This window comes from Crotalus tigris, unplaced genomic scaffold (genome assembly GCF_016545835.1).
Source record: "Crotalus tigris isolate CLP2741 ecotype Arizona unplaced genomic scaffold, ASM1654583v1 scf7180000017939.2460400, whole genome shotgun sequence".
NCBI classification, from domain to species: Eukaryota; Metazoa; Chordata; class Lepidosauria; order Squamata; family Viperidae; genus Crotalus; species Crotalus tigris.
The window spans coordinates 1,532,740-1,554,233 of record NW_024096731.1 but is presented as its reverse complement, the minus strand read 5'-3'; the positions used below and the strand labels follow the sequence as shown (position 1 = coordinate 1,554,233).

At 46.8% G+C, this 21,494-nt stretch overlaps 1 protein-coding gene across 2 annotated transcripts in view; it reads left to right on the top strand.

Moving 5' to 3' along the window:
- The first annotated feature begins 2,976 nt into the window (after positions 1-2,976).
- The window catches only part of PAX5 (paired box 5), a 254,936-nt gene continuing 236,418 nt past the window's right edge, over positions 2,977-21,494 (top strand). For both annotated transcript variants that reach the window (XM_039344814.1, XM_039344812.1), the window contains exon 1: positions 2,977-3,179. In XM_039344814.1, coding sequence (XP_039200748.1) covers positions 3,134-3,179 — 46 coding nt within the window. In that variant the 5' untranslated portion in view covers positions 2,977-3,133. The remainder of the gene's footprint in view (positions 3,180-21,494) is intronic.

The window sequence follows — 21,494 nt, the reverse complement described above, 5'->3', positions numbered from 1 at the left end:
TTTTCCTCCCTCCCTCCCTCCCCCCTTTTCCTTCCCTTTCTTTCTTTCTCCCTCCCTCCTTTTCCTTCCCTTTCTTCCTCCTTCCCCCTTTTCCTTCCCTTTCTTCCTCCTCCCTCCCTCCCTCCCACCCACTTGTACCTATTCTCTCTTTCACATTTGGCTGTCTATGAGGCATATTTTAGATTAATAAAAGGCCTAGATTCTTTTAATGAAAGCCCAGGAAGAGTCGTCATAAAAGGAGGGAAGTGTTTAGTCTAAATTGGCCAAAAATTTTGTATTCCACCCACCCAAATTTACATGGAATTTTGCTTTCAAAGGGGTCTGGTTTGGACAAGTCACAACCCTTGCTTTGTGACAGTCTGAGCTTAGGTCCAGGCAAAGGTTCCTGAAAATTCTTTTTATCCTTAGGGTGGGGTGTGGTTACTCTTTCCCTAAAAGTATAGCAATTTTTTTAAAAAAATCATAACAGTTATGCTCTGTCTGAAGAAGGAGAAAGCATGTGCACAAACTCTTCCAGGATTCAATACACATCTATTTTTTATTCACGTTGGGGAAACAGGAACAAATAGGCCTGTTATTCTGCTGTAAAGCTTCAGTTCTTTGCCCCACACATCTCTACTCTCAAATAATTCTTATGGGGTCAGTCAGACTTGTAGATAATTTTTGTCTTGTAATCATACTTGAAAGTAGGTACACAAGAAATCTTAGGAAACCCAAGGACCTTTTGTGGTATTTAGATCTGAAGTTTTTCTTCCATCTCATCTTTCAAGCAGGCCTGACCCCGCTTTGGTTCCATGAGAATTTAACTGAAGATTCGCTTTCTACTTCTCAGTCTGAAACAGAGGCAGATAAAAGGTGAATTCCCAATGAAATAGAGGCGAGGGACTAAAAGAAGCCATTTTACATCCTGCAGGGGAGAAGGATTGTAATGCTAACTGCCCAACAGGCACTGGATATTTTTCAGTATTTATACTGCAACCTGCAGAGTTGGGTCTCTCTTTGCTTACCTCCTTCCCCCACCAACCCTTTGCGCTGAAGGAGCCCTCCTCTTATTCTAGAGTTCAGGAGTGGATGGAGGTGGGCAATGTGCGCTGGTGTGTGTTTATTTAAGAGTTCTAGATCAAGACAACATGAAAAGTTACATGTTTAGTGTAGTGCAACCGCCGGTATTAGAGCCAGTTGGTGTGGTGATTAAGGCAGTAGGCTAGATACCTAGTGACTGAGTGACTTTTCTCTCAAGTCCTAGGAAGAAGACAGGGGCAAACCCCTCGGAAAAATCTTACCCAAGAAAACTGTAAGAACTTGTCCAGACAGTCTCCGAGAATTGGATAGGACTGGACAGAAGAAGAAAAAAATGGCAGGTAGTGAAAAGCGAGTGGCTTAGTCAGTCGTCCAATAGAATAAGTAGATTCGTTTTAGACAGACATGATGAATATTTCAAACTTAACCAAGCCAGCTATATTACAGGGACGGGAATTAAGGTGAAAAAGCATTTGTCACTCTCCCCCCCCCAACCTTTTTTACTCCATGGGTGGCAGCTGGTATTTATTTTTCTCTTTAAAAATCACACCCTTTATTACAACCGGAAGCCTGACTAGTTGTGCTTTCTTACAGCCTATGTAAGGGTCAAACACTTTTATCTGGGAAATAAAAGGGAGGGCACCTCAAACTGGTAGAGTAAGTGGCAGGAATGCTTTGGGGTTCTGTGTTTTTTTTTCCCCTGGCTTGAAAATGTGATTTATTTATTTATTTGATTTTGATTAAACATTTTATGGCTGGGAATTATTTTCAATGACTTTCTGTACTGTTATGGGCTGGTGCCAATAACATTTATTTTATTAATGCATGGGTAGGGATTGGAAAACTAAGGCAAGAAGGGGGTTCTGCTGCAGTGTTGTACAAAAATAACATATTTGGGACAGAAGAGAACAAAACGTTTCTTTTCCCCAAGGTTCAATGGAATATTAAAAAATAAAAATAAAACCCAATCCTTGTTTTAGAAATGTCTTGTGAAAAGGAACCGAATTCTACATTTTCTCCTTGCAAAAGTATATTTGAATTTCCAGGTTATACACCACACACACATGGTTACATAATTTCTTTCTTTCTTTTTCTTTCTTCCTTCCTTCCTTCCTTCCTTCCTTCCTTCCTTCCTTCCTTCCTTCTTTCTTTCTTTTCTCCTCCTCCTCCTCCTCCTCCTCCTGGATTTAACAGCAGAGACATTCACTCACTGTTCCAATTATAACATAACCAATCCTTTGGGCCTCCTTTTCACGAAAGTAAAGTATATAAAAATTAAAACAGAATTGTTGCACCGGAATTCCCCCAGTAAAACTGCTTTCTCTGGCTGAAGAATTCTTTAGCTGTTTTTGAAACCCAGCCTGGCCAGCTCTCAAACTTTGACAACAATTAAGGGGGTTAAATACAGTTTGCAGCCCGTCTTGGTTACATAGCATTTTCTAGTTAATCGAGCAAACTGTTCCCCCCCCCCCCATCTTCTGTTTTGGAAGCAACTTGAAGAAAGCTAATTGGTGAGGCAGTGGAATATACCCGCACAGGCTATTTCTTTCAACCCACCTTCCACCTTCCTTTCAGGACTTTAGCGTCCTCATTTCATGCTAATGAATGTGTACATTAATGAAAAGTTGATCGGGACTTTAGTTTCTCCAAACCCTGCGCGTTTCAGTGAAATGAAAACCCGCTTCTCGCCCCCCCCCCCCCCGCCGCCTGCTTTCCTGTCACAGCCTCATTCTGTAAACAGCTCCTGTAACAGTTTAAGGCTGCAAACAAACTTGGATTCCCGCTACAGCAGATGTCAGAGTTTCTTGAGTTTGGGCTGCGTCTAGGGACATCTTGTGATGTTTTTAGAGAACAGGACATGATCTCACATGGCGAGCAGCTCTTTAGTTCCTTAATCATTTCACGGTTCCTTCGAACGCTTTCTTCCCACCTAAAACGTTTAGTTTCAGCTCACTGATCAGCTGCAAAGGCTCGGCGGGGAGCGGAAGAGTTGAATTATTCGAATCTGCAAGCAGCCCCTCAAGGAAAAAAAAGGGGGGGCGAGAGAAAAGTGCAAACTTTTTTTTTTTTACACCCCTCTCTGTTCATTTCACTAAAGTCCTGAAAAATCAGAATGGAATTAGAGAAAAACTACATGACTCCCAGGACTGGCAGATCAGGTAAGGGCTGAAGTTCTTGTTTTTTTCAGGGCTGCGTTTGAGCTAGAGAGCGAGATGCATTGTGATTTTATTTTATAACGCACAAGGACGATGGGCTTTCTTGTCCGGAAAGACTGGATATATAAGAAGCACAGGCTTCTGGAACAGTTGTCTTGACGTCCCGTTTGGGTTTAGTTCCGTGTAAGTAGTAAACTGATGTTGGTTTTAATTTTTATTTAAAAACTTAGCACGTCTGACTTGAAAGAGGATACTGAATTAGACCGACACATTTTTTTTCCTATTGTCTATCATAAACTATGGTTTAAGTTGGACGCTCCTGTTCAGGAGACAGCCCCCAAGTCCTGGAGGTGTCTTTTCTCTTTCTCCCTCAATGTCTGTGCTAGATAGTCATCTGCGAAATAAATATTAAAAATAAAAATGGGGGCCAGTTATTTCCCAGCAATAAATAAAAACTAACTGGCAAGCCTAAGCACCCTTACTCTTTGGAAGCACCTCCCTTGCTTTCACTGGGAAAGTTTTTCAAAGTGACGCGTTTAGGATGGAGAAGCTTTGGGAAAAAAAAAAAAAAAAAACTTGGATCAGGGGCTACCGGGCAGATAGCAGATGGAATCCACTTCACAGCCAGGCGAGCTCCTCAAGGTTGACAGGAAGTGCTAGACTGTTTTAAGTAATTGACCTCTAGAACTCCCCTCCCGTCCCCAAGACTGTGCTTTAATTGGGTGAAAGCTGTTTTGTCAGCTGGAAATTCCAGAATCGAACCAGATTATCTGAACGGATGGTGCCGGTGCTGTCAGATCCGGCGTGCCTTGCAGGCTGTCAAAAGAAAGCCAACCAGCGGACCCACTTGTCCCCCCCACCTCCAAACTCTCGCTGCTCTTTGGCCAGCGAGAGGTGCAGCCGCCTGGCTCTCGCGGTGTAACTGCTACCTTTGCATAGTAAACCCAGAGGACCCGTTTAGGACTTTTGAAGGGCTTGGCGATGGGGGTTGGGGGGGGGTGGAAACTTCTCGCTTTTGAAGGCCATGTCGGGGGGGGGGCAGAAAACCCGGACTGGGTCTCAAATTTCCCGCATTGAGGATCTTCCGGGATCTGGTTCTGCTCTGAGGGGGGGGGGCAGAGTCTTTTGTTTCCAGCGGAGAAGTCCCCAACTTAATAAAATGTGTGTGTGTGTGTGGGGGGGGGGAAGTTTGATGTCAGCCGGCGCGTGCCTGGAGAGCGCCTTGACAAGCCCCCTATTAATAATGTGATTTTTTTCAGAGCGATCGATCGGCCCTTTTATTAGTTCAATCGTCTGAATAATCGTTCCATCGATGCAGCGTTTCGTTGCTCTGGGTCGGCAGGCGAGGCCGGCCGAGGCAGGCTGGAGCGGGGTGGGCTCGGGAAGGCCCCACCAGGAAGGGCTGGAGGAGGAGGAGGAGGGGGGGGGGTAAAAACGCCGCTCCTGTTATTTCCTCTCCCCTTCCTCCCTCCGGCTAGCAACCCACCCGAGGTCTCTCTCTCGCCCGCTGAGCCCCGCAGGCCCGACCCCTCCCCTCGCACGCCCACACCTCTTCCCCCTCTCCCCCCCTTCCGTCAATGGAGAGCCTGCCACTCTTGGCCCGTCCCGACCGCCTTCCATATTGGATGTGTATTGGGGGGGGGGAGCCGCCGGGGACTTATCGCCACCGACGCTTCCCTGCAGTTTTGGCCTCGATCGGGGTGGTTGCTTTGCCGAGCGCCGGGCAGGTTCTCAGCAGGTTCCGAGGCCCGGCGGGGCCAGGGTGGCCGCCAACTGGCTCCTCTGCGCCTGGAGGGGCTGCGTATCCAAGGCAGAGCCGCGATAAAGATATCCCCGTCTCAGCGGGGAGATGAAGCGAAAAGGAGACGAGGAAACCCCCCCTCCCCACAACACACACATCCCTCAGGCCGATTTTCGCCCCGGAGGCGGATATTCTTGGCTTTCTTCCCAGGTGAGGCCACCAGCCGCCTTTGCTACGCAGGGCCCGACTTGGCTTCCAGCGCCTGGTGGTCAAAATAACCTTTCCTACGATCATCTCTCTCTCTCTCTCTCTCTCTCTCTCTCTCTCTCTCTCTCTCTCTCTCTCTCTCTCTCTCTCTCTCCCTCTCTCTCTCACACACACACACACACACGACGTCTGGGCTGATTTTGCTTTGAAATCAGACAGACCCTATATGGGGGCTCAAGTCACATCTTCTTCAGGGGAAAACATCCCCCCCCCCGGCAGAACTCGCCTCGAACGGTTCGGAATAGCCACGCCGGGCTGGTCGGACCCGTTTTGGGGTTTTTTTGGGTTTGTTTGTTTGTTTTTTTTTGATCAGCCAGCTCGTGGGGCGAAGAGCCCGAGTCCCCTTCTTGCAGTTGGAAAACTCAGCTTCTGGGTTCGCCTAAGAAGGGAAACCCAGAGGTAACGTTGGGTCAAGGCCTACCGGGGTCGGGGGGGGGAGGGTAGGAGGAGGGAGAGCAAAGGTCATGGAAAGGTGATCCAGAGTCACGGGAATTGGAGGAGTTGAGAGACACGTTGGAGTTTTTGAAAACACACGGAGTTATGAAGGCATGGAAAAGGGGCTTGTGGAGACACGGAAGGGTTTATTTTTGATGATTATAGCTATTCTGGAGTGGTTCTTGTAGGTTCCATCCTAGGTAGCCAGTGACTTTCTTTCTTTCTTTCTTTCTTTCTTTCTTTCTTTCTTTCTTTCTTTCTTTCTTTCTTTCTTTCTTTTTTTCTTTCTTTCTTTCTTTCTTTCTTTCCTTCTCTCTCTCTCTCTCTCTCTCTCTCTCTTTCACTCACTCTCTCACTCTCTCATTCACTCACTCTCTCACTCTCTCATTCACTCTTTCTCTATCTCTTCCTCGTTCCTTTTTTTTGTCCTCTCCAAATCAGACAGCCTCAGCTAGGGCATGCACACTTTAGTTTGGAGCCCATAGAACTTGGGAAAGCAGCTTGATTCTAACGGGAATGGGAAATATAATCCAACAGCAAATTTTACAGCCTAAAATCGAGCGTCTTTTGAACTAGGACAGACTCCTGTGATAACTTCAACACAATGTTAGCCACCCCCTTCCATCACCACCATCCCAGTTAAAAGGAAGCTGCAAGGGTGCAATTCCTGCCTGCCGGTGGACTATTTTGTGACACTTTGCATGGGTGATCATCCTCGACACAAAGCTCTCCCTTTTAACTTTGGCTTCCTGACTTCAGTAGGATTTTTTCCCCCTTCCCCCGTATGGAGAGCACATTGCTGCTGAACCCTTAAAAAGGGAAGCAGCATGACGCCAGGTTGGTTACCTCTTGAGTCTTAATGGGAATGCAAAGCATGATTATATATCATTTGTAATCCCTGGCTTCTACTTATACTGGAAAGGGGGTTTATTGTTCACAATGAAACCCGATTTTAACCCAGATGTAATTCGGTGTCTGTAACCCAAAACCAATAGGAATTCTAGATATGTCTCTCTTGCTGATATCAGGCAATATTATTTTCTTGAAATTCTGTGATGTCTCTCCTCAAAGAGAGGACTTGTTTTGGATTTAGCATGTAATACACTAGATGACCTATTTCAGAGTAAAAGTTCTTTCCTCCCAACTGTCTTCCTACTTCCTGAGAGTAGGAGAAATCGAGGCGGGGTTAGGGTTTCTTCTTGGCTCAGAAGGCCGATCTGGGACAACAAAATCTAGTAAGAGTTAGATAGAGACAAAGAAACGGTGGCGACGTTTCAATAGAAGGTAAGATTCAAACACTGTTCCAAGAAGCCTGGCCTAAAAGTGCCGAGAGCTGACTCGGAACGGCGGCGGGGCTGCAAAAAGACTTCCCCCCCCCTTTGGTTTTGATGAATTGCACGATTTTGATGGACAATCCACTGTCCCGGCGTCTTTCTCGTGCCACTGAGTCCAGACAGGCTGTTAAGGGAGGCGCTTTTCCCCTCCGTGACCCGTGAAATAATCTATAGAAGTGTTTACTTTCTCGTCTCACTGTCAAAGGCACTGCACTTGGTACAACGCACGTGGGACCCACGCTTCCACCCTCGGCGTTTGCCATCCTGGGTGGGTACATTATTCTTTCTCGTCGCTTTGCAGCGGATCGTTTGTGTCTGGCGGGGAGAGAGAGAGAGAGAGAGAGGGAGGGAGGGAGGGAGGGAGGGAGGGGGAGAGAGAGAGAGGGAGGGAGGGAGGGAGAGAGAGAGAGAGAGAGAGAGAGAGAGAGAGAGAGAGAGAGAGAGAGAGAGAGAGAGAGAGAGAGAGAGAGAGAGAGAGAGAGAGAGAGAGAGAGAGGAGGGGAGAAAGCGATCGCGGGCGGCAGCAGCCAGCTGCCCAGGAGTTAAGCTGGGTCGCAGGCCTGCGGGGGTAAGAAAAGAAGCAGGCAGCGCACTGGATCTGCTGGGCGATCGGGCGGGAGGGGCGTTAAAGTTTGGCAGATTACAGTCCAGTCCACCTCAGATCTATTTCAGATTTGGGACGGGGTGGGGGACAAAAAGCCAATTTAAACCTTCGCCGTGGCTAGAGGGAAGCGCCGCTTCGTTTAGCGCCCTCGGCCAAGGAGCCGTTAGTGACAAAAACACGAACCGTTACCCTGTTTTTTTTTTGTTGTTGTTGTTGTTCGCTTTAAGTCTGAAAGGATTTGCGGCGTGGACGTGCGAAGCGTATCTGAAGGGATAAAGCGGGTGGTCATCGGGGCAGATGTTTTTATTCCTCGCCCTAAACGTCAGTGTCGTCGGAGGCTTTACGGTGGGAACCTAAGCAACGTGATTCCGCGCGCCGACGAGAGCGCGTGTGGTCCAACGAACCAGGGGGAAAATCGGTGTTACTCCTTGGTGTAAAAGTTGTGACATGGCTGAGTTTGAAATATGCCTGAAAAAAACAAACAAACAACGTAAGTGAGCGAGCAAGAGAGAGAGAGCAAAAGCCAGCCAATGCTCCCCCCCTCCCCATATCCTGCAAACCTCGCCTGGTGTCCTGGCCCTCCTCCGACCTCTAGCATTCAAGCAACCGTGAGTGACGTTCGGATCCACAACCCACTCGCGCCAGCTGGGATTCAAGTGCGTGGTTGCGAGGGGAGTAACCAATAGGTTTGCGACCTTCGACTTTAGCTTGACTTGGATTGCACCTCCCGCGGAGACCCGGAGAAAGGAGACGGGCCGCCTCGACCCTAAACGTATTTATTCTGCACACTAGTCGGAGATTTCCCCGCAAGTCGCCACCTCAGTTTGGGTTTCTGAGCTTGGGGGTTCAGTGGCACCTTCCTCCTCCTCCTCTTCCTCCTCCCTCTCCCCCTCCTCCTGCTCCAGAACACACCGAAGCCCCGCCCCCTCTGCCTTCTCCCAAGGTTCTTGCCGGCCCGGACTGAGCTGGAAGACTGAAATTCCTCGATTGGACACCAGCCCGGCTGCTCTGTGCTTCCTTCTAGCCTGCCTTACGCCCTCGCGCCTGTCCACTCCGAATGCTTAATAAGATTAGGCGAAAGGGAGGGAGAACTCATGAATAGCGCGCCTCCCAGGTTAGTATAGCATAGAATTTAGAAATTCACGTGGCCGTATAAAAGGCGGAGAGGGAAGTGGGGGCCGTCTTGTGAAACCCCCCTCCCGCTTTTGCATCCACCAGCAAGGCGCGTTTATTTTATTCCGAACATCTCCCGTAGCCCCGAATCTTGGGATATTTAGCAACGCAAGACAAGTGGGCTCCCAAAGAGAAACATCACAGTCACAACAAAGAAGAAGAAGAAGAAGAAGGAGGAGGAGGAGGAGGAGGAGGAGGAGGAGGAGGAGGAGGAGGAGGAGGAGGAGGAGGAGGAGAAGAAGAAGGAGGAGGAGGAGGAGGAGAAGAAGAAGAAGAAGAAGAAGAAGAAGAAGAAGAAGAAGAAGAAGAAGAAGAAGAAGAAGAAGAAGAAGAAGAAGAAGAAGAAGAAGAAGAAGAAGAAAAAAGACAGAGACAGGGAGAAAAAGCGAAGCAACGGGCGGCTGCAAAGTTTTCTGATTGGTTTCGAAATCCAAACGGATGCGAGGAGCCCCCTTCTCCCCTGATTTTGCTTAATTGTACAAATCTTGGCGAGGCACGTGGCCCTGCCCAAAGTTCAGGGAGGTAATCTGCATATAATCCAATTCGTCTTGGTTTCTGAAGGAACGCCAAGTGCTCCTTGCCACCAGATTTCTTTACCTTTAGCCCTGTCGTTCAGACCAGAAAGAAAAGAAAGGGAGGGAAGGAGGGAGGGAGGGAGGGAGGGAAGGAAGGAAGGAAGGAAGGAAGGGAGAAGGTGGGAAAAGTCTGCCGCGTTTAGATACAATTAACTACAGAGGCTCCAATCCGATGGAGAAGTTCTTCAAAGGAAAAGGGAGAGAACGTACCCCTGGCGCGAAGCTGGCTTTTCTCCAGCAAGGTTGCAAGAGAAGGACGGCCGCTTTTGAAAGAAATCGGAAGGCTTGGGATCCTGCAGCCCACAATGCCACCCATTGAAAGACACAATTGGGGAAAAACGCGGAATGAGTCGCTCGTTGGAGCTATTAGCGATGTCGCAATAGATGTCATCACAATATCATTTCTGTAGCATTCTCTTTCTCTCTCTTTTTCCTAATGGATCCCTGCAAATTACCGTGGTGGGGCTGGGGGACCCTCAATATCATAAACTTAAAAGATTTAGCAGGGGACGCAACAGAGAAGGGCTGCATCTCCAAGTCAGCTTTCAGATACCTGTGACTTTCAGAAAGCGGGTACCTTAGCCAGTTTCTTACCCATTCGCTCTCTTTTGGGGTGCTCCGGCTGCTAAGAGCAATCTTTTGCAGCCCCTCCCCCCGGAGATTTTTCTCTTTACCACTAGATCTTAGTTTTAGCAAATGGAGCTTACGGTTTCTTAGGCTCTATTTTTACTTGAATTGACTGGAATTCTATCATATTGACGATTTCCTATAGACATGTTAGTACAGGCATAATTCCATGGGTTTGCGGAAAAGTAAATACCACCTTTAAACGGATCTCGCCTATACCGGTATTAAACTGGCACGGAATGGGAACCCTGGCTTCCATGCCTTTCACTGTCTTGTTAGTATTATTATTATTATTATTGCATTGGCTAGAATCAATATAAACAGTGAAAGCACAAACCTTTTTACCATATTATGATTCGTGGCATAGTCAGCCAGATGTTTAAACTGGCATTTTTGTCTACTTATTGAGTCTTTGCCAAGGACCTGATGAAATAGGTGGAGGTTGTTTCATGGTTTAAAGATATCTTCGCAAGATGTAAGCTGTTTCAAGTAAAAATTATGTCTCACCCTATTTCTTATGCCAGAGATACCTGATTCTTCTATGAGACCTATCCAGTGTGGTCAAACCTCTGGAATAGCTCCTATTTTTCTCAAAGCTTACAAATGCCACAACTATAACAAGGTAGTGCCTCATTGAGGGATTATTATTATGGTTTGTGGCACAGTCAGCCTGATGTTTAGACTGGATCTGGCATTTTTGTCCACCTATTGAGTCCTTCCCAAGAACCTGTGATAGGCAGATTCATATTATTATTAATACTATTATAGTAACAATAACGACTTCTGAATTGGATAAAGAACCCCCCTCTGCTGATCTTTTGCCACTCTCTGACCCCCCCCTCCTACAGCATATTTTTATATGTATATTTTTATTTGCTGCTGCATGAACAGGGTGAGAAAGCGCTGGGTAAAATCAACCGAAGGCAGCATATGCATTTGTAGGACAAGTTCACAGTGGAGAACAGTAAATTCAGTCAAACCATCTAGCCATGATGGTGCATTCTTAAGTTCCATTTCTTGCATAAAAGAAAGAAGCATCTGCTTAAAAGCAGCACTCTCCTGTAGACATGACCTGAATGGATAACAGTCAGATCAGTGAGACTAATTGAAATTAGGTTTTTTTTTAACAAAAAGACGTTAGATCAAAATATGCATCTCTTTAATTGAAATAAGGGAAAAATAAATGGTCTAAAAACTCTGTTGTTTCCTATGCAATGCTTAACCAGGTTTTGTAAATATCTACCTTAGTTGGTTAATCCAAATCAGGTTTATTGTGGCTTTACATTTATGGGAAGGGGAAACTAGCTTATTTGACTAGTGTATACCAATTCAGAAAATCAGTGAATTTTCTTAAGACGTTGTGCATACAGTGAGAAGGATGCAAAGATCATTTATTGAATGAAGTACAGTTGTTTTCCTCTATCTTCTAAATATTTTTTTTTGTTTCTAGGAATCTGGAGGGTTCACTTGCCATAAAATAAGGTTCAGGGAATGTTGTTCAAGAAACAAGCTTGTGGTTAGGCAAGCTGTAATACAGTTATGGTTAAATAGTATGACCTACAATAAATGCTGCTCTTTTTATCAGTTTTATGGTCTAGATTTGATAAATAAGACACTACTTTCAATCATTGGCAACCTGACCCACAGCGGGTGATAATAGCCCAAGGCACAGTTGTTCAATCTTGGCAACTTGAAGTTGTGTGGACTTCAACTCCCAGAATTCCCCAGCCAGCATGCTGAAGTTGAAGTCTACATATCGTCACATTGCCAAGGATGAGAAACCTTGATCTAAGGAAACCATGATGTATCTATGTTTAACAACAGATCTCATGGACTATTTGCTTGCAGACAGAGGAGAAGGGGAAGAAGGAAAATCTTTCTCCCATTGATTATGCTGCTAGTGCATCCATTTTCTATTTAGTCAAATATTTTCAGGTTACCTGAATGAAAGTAGGCGGCCAACCATTGATTTAGACTCAGTATCCTGATCAAAAGCTATCCAGTAGTGTCAAGCATCTGGGAGAAGTTGGTGCAAAAGGAAACATATTTAGAGCATAACAGGAGAGCCAAACTGCTACCTAACCCAGTCAGGTGTGGTCCCAAAGAATTCTATTTCTATAAATAAAAATGTGAAGCTCATATTTCCATGTTTTCCATGAGATTTTTCAGTTCTGAGGCCTATAGAGATCCAGTCTTCAGACTTGTTCTAGTATCCGTTCTCAACAAACACTTACAGAAACCTCTTCATAAATTGTTCTCAACACAGGTACCAAAAGCTCTTTATTTAACACAACACGTGCACTGCAGAATGTTTACATCCCAATAAACCACCCCACATTCAAAACCACAGTTGAGATTATTCTCAGGCTGCTGTGTTTTCCCATTAATATTGCAAGCTCCAATTACTCATTCATGGTCAACATTACAATTTTCCACTGAAAGCGCATGTGTGAATCATGTATTTGGGTTCAGTTTGGGGGCTGGAAGACTCTTTTGCCCTCGCCTGATGTTTTCCCATTCAAAACAGAGGGAGAGTCTGTACAAGAGAAAGGAATCGTGGTGTGCTGGGTGGTAACAGGATGAAGAGCTGCAAGCAAGACCAGAGTCAGATAAAAGAAATCTGAGTCCGGCTTGACCTTCCCTAGTTCTCCTGTAGATAGAAGGAGGTGCATTTAGATTTGCAAAATTGTGTTCTTGTAACCATATACTAAAACTGTGTTAACATGCATAACTTTGGTTTCCTTGTCTGATCTACCTTGAAGGACTAACACATGGTGTAGATATGGGGGAAAATTGGGGTTTCTAGGGTCTTTGGGGCTGCTGTAACCATTTATGAAGACTGGCACTCTGAACTGCTGCATATCTGATGGTTATACCTGGAAATGAGCTTGTCTCAGAAGCTTGTCTAGATGCTGCAGGCGTAGCAAAGCCCTCCCTTGCCTCCCATGTCCTTCTCCCCCCTCCAGAGCATAATTTTTAGTGCAAATGTTGAAAGAACATCCAAAGAGTAGGGTGTCCTTTCCTTCAGGCTATTGCCACCAATATTTGTTTCTCCAATATCTGCCAGAAGAACGTGAAAGTCAGGAGAGTGGACAGCAATGGAGAACCTGGAATTACAGTATTGCTGTTGAACCTCAGTGGCACCTTTTCAGCTGCCATTCGGAATTGCTTGATGGATTATTTTTTGAGGTTCTGGGATCACACAAATCACAATCCTGGCCATGCTATCTGGGGACAAGCAAGCCCTACCATCCTCCAGAGAGAATCAACGTCATGCATAAGCAGCAAATAAGAAATGATTTCCTTGTTATGGTTCTTTTTTTGGACAGCTGAAAGTGTTGGTCACTCTTTGGACAGCCCAAATAACTTGGTCTTCTTGGGTTTGGTGACCCCTGCCAAGTGACCAGTTGCTGTCTTTAAGATGATATGCCTTCCATATTTTGAGCCTCTTCCATCTAACAGAATTCAAATCAACCAGTTTAAATGCACAGGTAAAGCAGGGAAGCAGAGCAGTACAACCTGTAACTCTCAACATTGGTCTGAAGGATAATTAAGTTTTATAATGGTTGGCATAGAAAGAAAATAAATTTTACTGTTGGATTCACATGTCAAGTTGTGCCTTTAATGCGATTTGGTCTGTTTGGGTTTAGTTATTTAGTTATCCCTTGTGGGATATAAATAATGGTTTAGCATTACTTGTGACTAGGCCACTAAGCTGTTCAAACACCATAGTCAAAATTAGCTAGGATTATAGTGATGTATGGACACAGACTGAATTCCTTTGCAACTCCATCTGGTGCATTTTGGGAAGTTGAACCAGCTGTACTTTGTTTTGGAATAAACACATTTCATATTCCTGCAGAAGGCAGAACAATTTATTTTTTTTAGGTTTATCTTTAAGGTTGTGTGGACAGGGCACCCAGAGAGAGGAAAGGATTGTTGGAGTGGAGTCTTCCCATCTTATTGGTTTTGCTAGGCTGGCTTGTAAATCATCTGAGTTTGTGTAATGTGTGGAACAGTGTGTTAGAGTGTGTTAGAGCAGTGCTTTTCCCTGATAACCCCTAACCCTTGAATTACATTCGATCACATATCCCATAATTCCCCAGCCAGTGCTGTCAGGGCAACTGGGACAGATAGAAATTTCAGTGGGAATGCATCTTAGGGAAGGCCAGATTGAGAAAGGGTGGCCTAGTGGATTGTAAACTCTTGAACAGATTTGTAGGGCCCAACCAGAAGCTGATTAAATCAAAGCAGAATTTACTAAAAGCGTTGCTGTTGCTGTTGCAGGATTTAAATCTCCATTGGTTTAAAGTCTGCCCACCAACTGCTCTCATGGAAGGTGGAGTCAAAGCAATGTAGGTATAATGTAGATGTTAGTGAGGAGTTTCCTGTTTAGAAAAGGGCCTCTCTTCACACCCAGACCTTCAAAATTGATTAATTTTTAATGGCAGGTTTTCCAAAACACAACCTATAAAGATAGGAGGGGTGGCCAGACCGCCAAAAGGGAGAAGTGTTTTCATCTCTAACTTTTGTACACAGGAAAAGGAACCTTTGCAGAAAAGCTTCTTTGGCAAACAGAGAGTCCCACTTCCACAGCTGGGGGAGTCCTGTCCTACCTGGGCATTCAGGCATTTCCTTCCTGTTTTTAAATATGGGCTTTATGAAAGAGCCCTGTTAAGAACTATAAATCTGCTTTCAGTGGGCCTTGATCCAGAGAGTTCTTTTTCAGCGGTGGTGGAGGTGGCAGACTCTGAGCAGAGCAGGGAAGGGGAATCTCTGGGCAGGTTTGTGACCCATATTGGGTAGTGCTTGGGTAGTATTTACAGTTGGAGTGAAACCAAACAGAAGAAGGAGAGATCAGGACCTTGCCTTTAGCTGGAAGTAATTAGGGTTTATCCTTCTCTTTCCTCATCTTCTTCCTTTTCTCATTTTGCTCTCCTTCTCCTTCTGCTCTCCTCCTCCTCCTCTTCCTCTTCTTCTTCTTCTTCCTCCTCCTCCTCCTCCTCCTCCTCCTCCTCCTCCTCCTCCTCCTCCTCGTTTCAGCTCCCGTTATCTTGCTTGGCAGAACTAGCGGAATATGCATTCCTGATCAGCTAGAGAATACCAGATTGGGGAAGGCTACTCAGAGGGGATAGAGCATGACATAAAGGCAAATAAGAGAAGTAATGTTAGGAGTCCAAATGGGGTGAGAAGTGGGCACAACCAGAAATGCTTTGCTTGGATAAGACAGAGGTGTCCTTTACTTACACTGGACAGAAAAAAACCCAGTCCTAATTTAGCTGGTCCTCAAGATTCAGTAAAGAAAGAAATCACCTCCAAAGGGTGTCTAACTAAGAAAGACTGGTGTGGAGGGCTGAGAGTCCAAGGTAGGCACACAAATATTGTTTGTGCTCTCTTGAAGTTTTTTTTTTTTGCCCCAAATGACTTTAAATACTACTCGCTGCTTTTAAACTGGCAGAAATCCAAATGGCCAGACTATTGCTGGGTTCCTAACATCCAAAGCTGCTTCCAGTTCTCTGAATTCTCACCAAGAGATGACAAAACCGAATGAATGTGATACAACTTTGGCTTGTCCTGGGGCGATGTTGGAATAAGGAGGAAGATGTCCTTCGACCATGAGACAGCTAAGAGGCCACTTTAAAATATTCTGTCTCAGTCACAGGCGGTGGGGTGAGTAGGGAGGGCAGAATGAAGCAAAGTAACAGAGACCTAGCCAAAAAAAAAAAAAAAAAAACAACAACCCCAAAAGCAAGCCAACACCCCCTCCCTCCCCCACAAGAAACCAAAACATCCTCAAAACATCTAAAAACATTTTAAGAAGACAGTGGATAGCCACTTGTCTGGAATAGTACAGGCTCTCCTGCTTGAGCAGGGGATTGGACTAGATTAAAAGACCTCCAAGGTCCCTTCCAACTGTGTTATCATCATCATCATCATCATCAACAACAACAACAACAACAAAAGATTGCCAGAGAGAAGACAGTCTGCTGCAGACTTCCTTTCATTTCTCTTTTCCTCACCTAAGCTCACCCTCCTGCTAAGAGGCCTTACCAAGCAGGCCCAGATCCTCAGTCTCTTGCTACAAAAGCCATCCTGGAGCGTTTAAGGCCCTGCTTGCCTGGAGGGGCCCTCAGATGGGATGTGGCCACAGAAAGGGGCCTCCTCCAAGGTCTGGCCTTGAGAGCGGATGTCTCTTCTGAAAGCCCTCCGCCAACGTGGGCTGGAGTTACTATGGAGCTGAAAGATGGCTCTCAGAGACGTTTCCTTTTCTTTGTGGAGATGCCCTTCATTCTTTGTCCTGGCCATTGAAAAACATCCTCCTCGACATTTTTAATCTAAAGGCAGGGTGGGGAGGGGGGAGGATTTTTCAGATGTCACAGTAAGGGGGGGTTGCCTGTTTGTGTGTGAAGTAGGAGGACAGCATTGACCTCCTTCGTTTCAACATTTGGGGGTCTTCTAAAACAACTTGTCCAGGGCAGACCTTTCAAATGCAACTCTGTTGCCATTTTGCAGGACCCTCAAATCTGCTGTGACCTGAAGAGATTGGCGCCAGTTTTTCTAAACATCAGCCTAGAATGTGTAACAGAATTTCATCCGTGTTTCCTTAGCGGAGCTTAGCTGAGAAGAAGAAACATATATTATGTTGCATGCATTATATTTGCATATTACATTATATTGTAAACTCAAGGGGCCGTTTTAAAAACATTTTCTTTCCTTATTTTCCACCCACCACTTTAAAGCCATATTGCCTGTGACTCAGCCAACTCCTTAAAAAACAAACAAGGTTTGGAGATCAGGTATGCACAGTGAGGACCCGTTTAATTGATTGATTTAACACACATGTGAGAAACAAGGATTCCAACGCCAGAATTGGAAAAGGTTCACAAGAATAATCACTGGAAGGTTTGAAATTCGGAAGTTCCCAGGTACTCTTTGATCTCCCTGGTGAATGGGAAAGAAAATGAGAGGAATAAGGGGGAAATATGAATCTTAAAATACCACATACCATTCCAAAAGAACCATACCGTCCAGGGCGATTTTGATGGGAGATGAAAATGTCTTTCTGGGTTTAAACTACAAGTGTCTAAAGTTATTATATATGTTAATATGCGGATGCCATTCTATTCTATTTGCTTGTGCCTAATAATATGTGGATGATGATAATGATGATGATGATGATCCCGAAAGAAAGGCATTGTCCTTATTTGTAAATAACATCAGTCCGAGGTCTACTCTCCAAGCGCGATAGATCTGTCTTAGAGGTGCATTCTGCAGTCTTCTCTAGGAATAAAGGCAAACATCTAAAACAGGATCCAACCAACTCCCAGAACTCTTTCCTAACCGTTTCCAGGCCTTGCACTGACATCCCTCCGAAACAAATACAGTGTTGTAAGCAGTAACTGTTCTCCGGGCTCCAAGAATCGCCCCCTCCTTTCCCCTTCCCAGCTTTCTCCTTCCCTAAAGACGTGGTCTTTTGCCGCCTAAGGCAAGTTCCTTCGGGGCTGCAATCCGAAAGGCGCGCAAGATTAGCCTCCCCCTCCCCAGCTGACCCTCTTCAGGGAGCAGGGCTGCAAGGGCCATCCCCTCAGCCTCCTGGCCAGGAAGCATCTGAAGAGGGTGCGCCTTGCAAGGCCGGTTCGGAAGGTTGCCTTTGGAACTCCAAGGGACTTGACTTCCTCAGGATTCTTCAGACGTCCAACAGCGTTCGGGAGAGTCTCCGCAAGGAGTGGCGGCGGGGAACGAGAGCGAAGAGACGCGCGGCGCTGTTCTTTAGGGAAGCAAACAGCCGCTCGTCGCCCACTTTCCCTTGAGGTCGCTCTCAGATTAGGCGCCGTTGAGAAAGGCAGCTTGATTCCCCCCCCCCATCCACACCACCAGTCCTTCCCTGGCCAGTGGCCAACCCCACGGGGCGATTAAAGCCTGTCTGGCGGAGACACTCCTTCTGGAAACAAGGAGTCGAGGAAGCCAACCCTGAGAGGAAGGGGGGGGGCGTCAGAGCCGCCCGGCCCTCGCGGGTCGGTGTGGCGGGGGCTGACCTCAATCCGGAGGCACAGCATGTCCAGCAAGCTCTTAGCCAGGAGACCTTAGGGATCCGCCACTCAGCAGGAGGTGGACAGCAGGAGAAGCGCTTTCTTAGTTGGCTGGTTGGTCAGTCACCCCAGTAGTAAAGAGCCATCTAACTAGGTAGGGACAGACGGGCGCTTCTTTGGGGTAATGTGTAGGTTGATAGGTCTATTTAAGCTCTTAGTTCCAGGGCTGGCATCCCGTGGCGCGGCCTTCCCCGGGTGGAAGCCCAGCCAAAAGGAGGGGAAGGCAGGCAATGACTGGCACGCAGGCCGGGCCCATTTCTTTTCTCTGAGATTTTCTTCCTGCCCGCTTGACCGAATTATCGCCCACCAGCTCGCCCAAGAGCCTCAGGTAGGATACTGGCTACCGCTGGGTTTGTTTGGGAGGCTTTGCTGGGCGGCTTCTCTCGCGGCTTCGGTTGGCCCCGGCGAATCCTCGTTTAGGAGGTTGTTTTTTCAGAGGTGTTTTGGCGAGGATACCAGGCTGCGTGCAGAGGGACGGGCCAAGAAATCCAGCCGCGGATTATCTGCTAAGAAGCCCTGCCGAGGCGCCCACCTAACAGCTGCTGGAGAAAGTCCTGGGAGGAGGGTGTGTGCCCTTATGTGTGTAAAGCGCCTTCTGAATCAAGGAGAACCTCTGTGTACCAACAGATAGATCCACCTTCCTCAGCATCTGTTGGTGTTTTCTTTGCTTGACTTCAGTGAGTTGTGGCTGATCTGACCAAGCCAATTGGTAATTATTCGAAAGAAGCGGCGGGGGGGGGGGGAAGGGAGCGATTCACGGTGACTCCTTCCTCAAACAGGCCTCTAACTTGTCCAGTTCGACTTAACTACGGTGCTCTGAGAAAGCCTAAATTTATAGTGTCTTCCACACAGTAGTCTGGCACTCTTGGTTGGCTCAAGGCTTGTGTAAAGGCGTGAGCACGAAGGGAAGCACACCTTCCAGATAAATAACGCTCCTGTCAATATTCTGTACAGGTAGAATTTGGACACGTGACAGGGATATAGGCGCCAACAGCGCGATTTTTGGAATCACGTGGCTGCCAGGATTTCTCTCTAGATGGGTTATTAAATCAGAGTCCTGTAATGGTTTTAGTTACAGCTGGAAGAAAATGTCTGCCTCTGAATTGTATTCACGGTCTTCTCATGACAATATCAAGCGCCTTTTATCAAATGTATGTATTTATGTATATAAGCCTAACACTGCTTTTATCTGAAGTTCCCCTCCTTGGAAGTCGGTTCGTTCAAAAGACTTCAACCCCGGAAGCCGGTTTCTGACGCTGTCGAACGAGCAATTATTGCTTTTTGCTTGCAGGTAGACTTATTTCTTGCCTAAACCATCATGTCTCTCTCCCGAGATACCAGCCGCCTTGAAGGCAAGATTCTTCGCTTGGCTTCATACGGGCGCACATACACATACATGCATATCCGAGAGCATACATGGACCAATGCAGAGGTTAATAATAGTAGCAACTGTTAAGGGAAGCTGCTCACATCTTCCATAATCTGCGGTGATCCAGAAATAAGGATATTCGCCTCTGTCCTGTAGCAGAAATTCTCTCTGGTTTATATATTTTAGGAAGGAAAGGAAACGGGTTAGAGCAGCTTTTAGCCAGGAGTTCAGTGCTGGTTCTAAAAAGCCAGCCTACTACGTAGAAGGACCATACCTTCTATTTCATACACTTAATCTCGGGTTTTTTTTTTTTTTTTTCATTTTGAGGCCTACTTTATAAAAAGAGCACTTCGGTCCGCCTTGTTATATAGGTGTCCTTTTGAGAAACAATAGTCAGATGATGTTTAAAAATCCCCAAAATCATTTGGGTCCCCATCTTTTTTTTAATTGAAAAGCAGAATGTAATATATATATATATGGAAATCGGATTGAATTTTCTTTCATTATTTGAGGAGTAGGAGTTCGGTAACCAGATTCAAGAGACAATTCTGCAAGCCCGTTCCTGTATCCTGGGCATTTACATCGTCCTCTCCGCCTCGGCGCCCCAGTTCAGCGGCTACAGCAGCCTGAAAATGCGCGGGAGGCCGGCCTTCTGGCCAGCTGAGGGCAAGTCCAGGACAAAAATCAAGGAGGTCGGATGAATCAGCCGAAAATAACGAAGGGCTTGGGGGGCTTGCAAAATAACTTTCCAGCCCCGGGATAAAGTAAACCACTTCAAGTCCCCAAAGCCAAATCTTCCGGTAGAACTCTCTGCATCTTCCACGGCCCGGAATCTGGAGCCCACCAGAAGGTTCACAGGCGTCGCTCTTTCTTGGGAACCGAAGAAACGCAAATCCAGAACGGATCGAGAGTGAAGATCTTCATCTCCTGGTTAAAAAAAAAAAGGCGCAGCAGCAGCAGCAGCAGCAGTAACACGCTCTCATGTGCGAGCGGGCCTCTCCGTTCACACGTGCGCTTGCCGGGCTTAGAATATGATGAGGTTCACTCCGAACGCAGCCCCATCGTCTTCACTCAAAGCGCTTGGGATCCCAAGCACAGGATCCTATTTTTTCTTTTCACCGAGAGCACACCAGTCACGACACATTCTTCTGCAGGCAGGCAGTTCAGCGGCGCGGGTCGGTTTCTAAGGCCATATTCACCTATGCATTGCACGTTAGCGTTAATCGTGGTTGTTCTACCCTTGTTGACTTACTATTGAACGCATTAAAAGGTTAATGAACAGCTTTCTGTTGGGCGCGTGGGATTAAAAAAAAAAAAAAAAGACCAGGCTCCTTAGATTCATCTAGGAGAGCCCATTGGCGTGGAAAGTACGTGGCTCCGACTAACTAGATTTCCCCGATGTGATTGGGGCAAGCACCAGGGTGTTCCTATCGCTGCCGCCAAACCCTTCTCCGCTTCCCAGCAGATGGAGCGTGCATCTTTATACACACCACTCTTCCTACGTACTAGTTGTGTGCCCGTTCCCAGTGTTGCACCGAGAAGCCACAATCTTTGGGGATCGGTCTGTTATACCCAGTGACACTTACTTCCAAGTGAACACGCGTGGCATCCCGTTTCAGGGTTGCAATCCTCAGCATGGCCACTTGGGAATAATCTGCCCCCTCTCCCATTTTCTCCCCCTATACAGCATAAAGCAGGGCTGTCGTTGTCTTTATCGCTCGATGCACAACCCATGCCAGTTGCGTTTCCCTCCACCCCACCCCCCGCCACGAACCGACAGGATAGGGGTTCGGTGCACGCGCGCGCAACAACCACACATCCACGCACCCAGAGAGACGAGCCGCGCTCCCTCTAGTTTGTCAATGAATCCTCCCCGCTCGCGGGCTCCGCCTCAAGCCGTCCCTGATTGCTCCGCCGCTGGCTAATCAGGGGCCGCCTCCACCGCTCGCCCTCTCCCCGGCGTCCCCCAACCCCGCAGCCAATGCGCGCGGGGCCGTAACTTTACTTTTCTGATTGGAGGCCGAGGCACTGAGTGACGGGCCAGCCCGGAGGCCGCGGCTCTCCTCCCGCCCTACTTCCTGCTCCCCTGCCGCCAAAGAACCC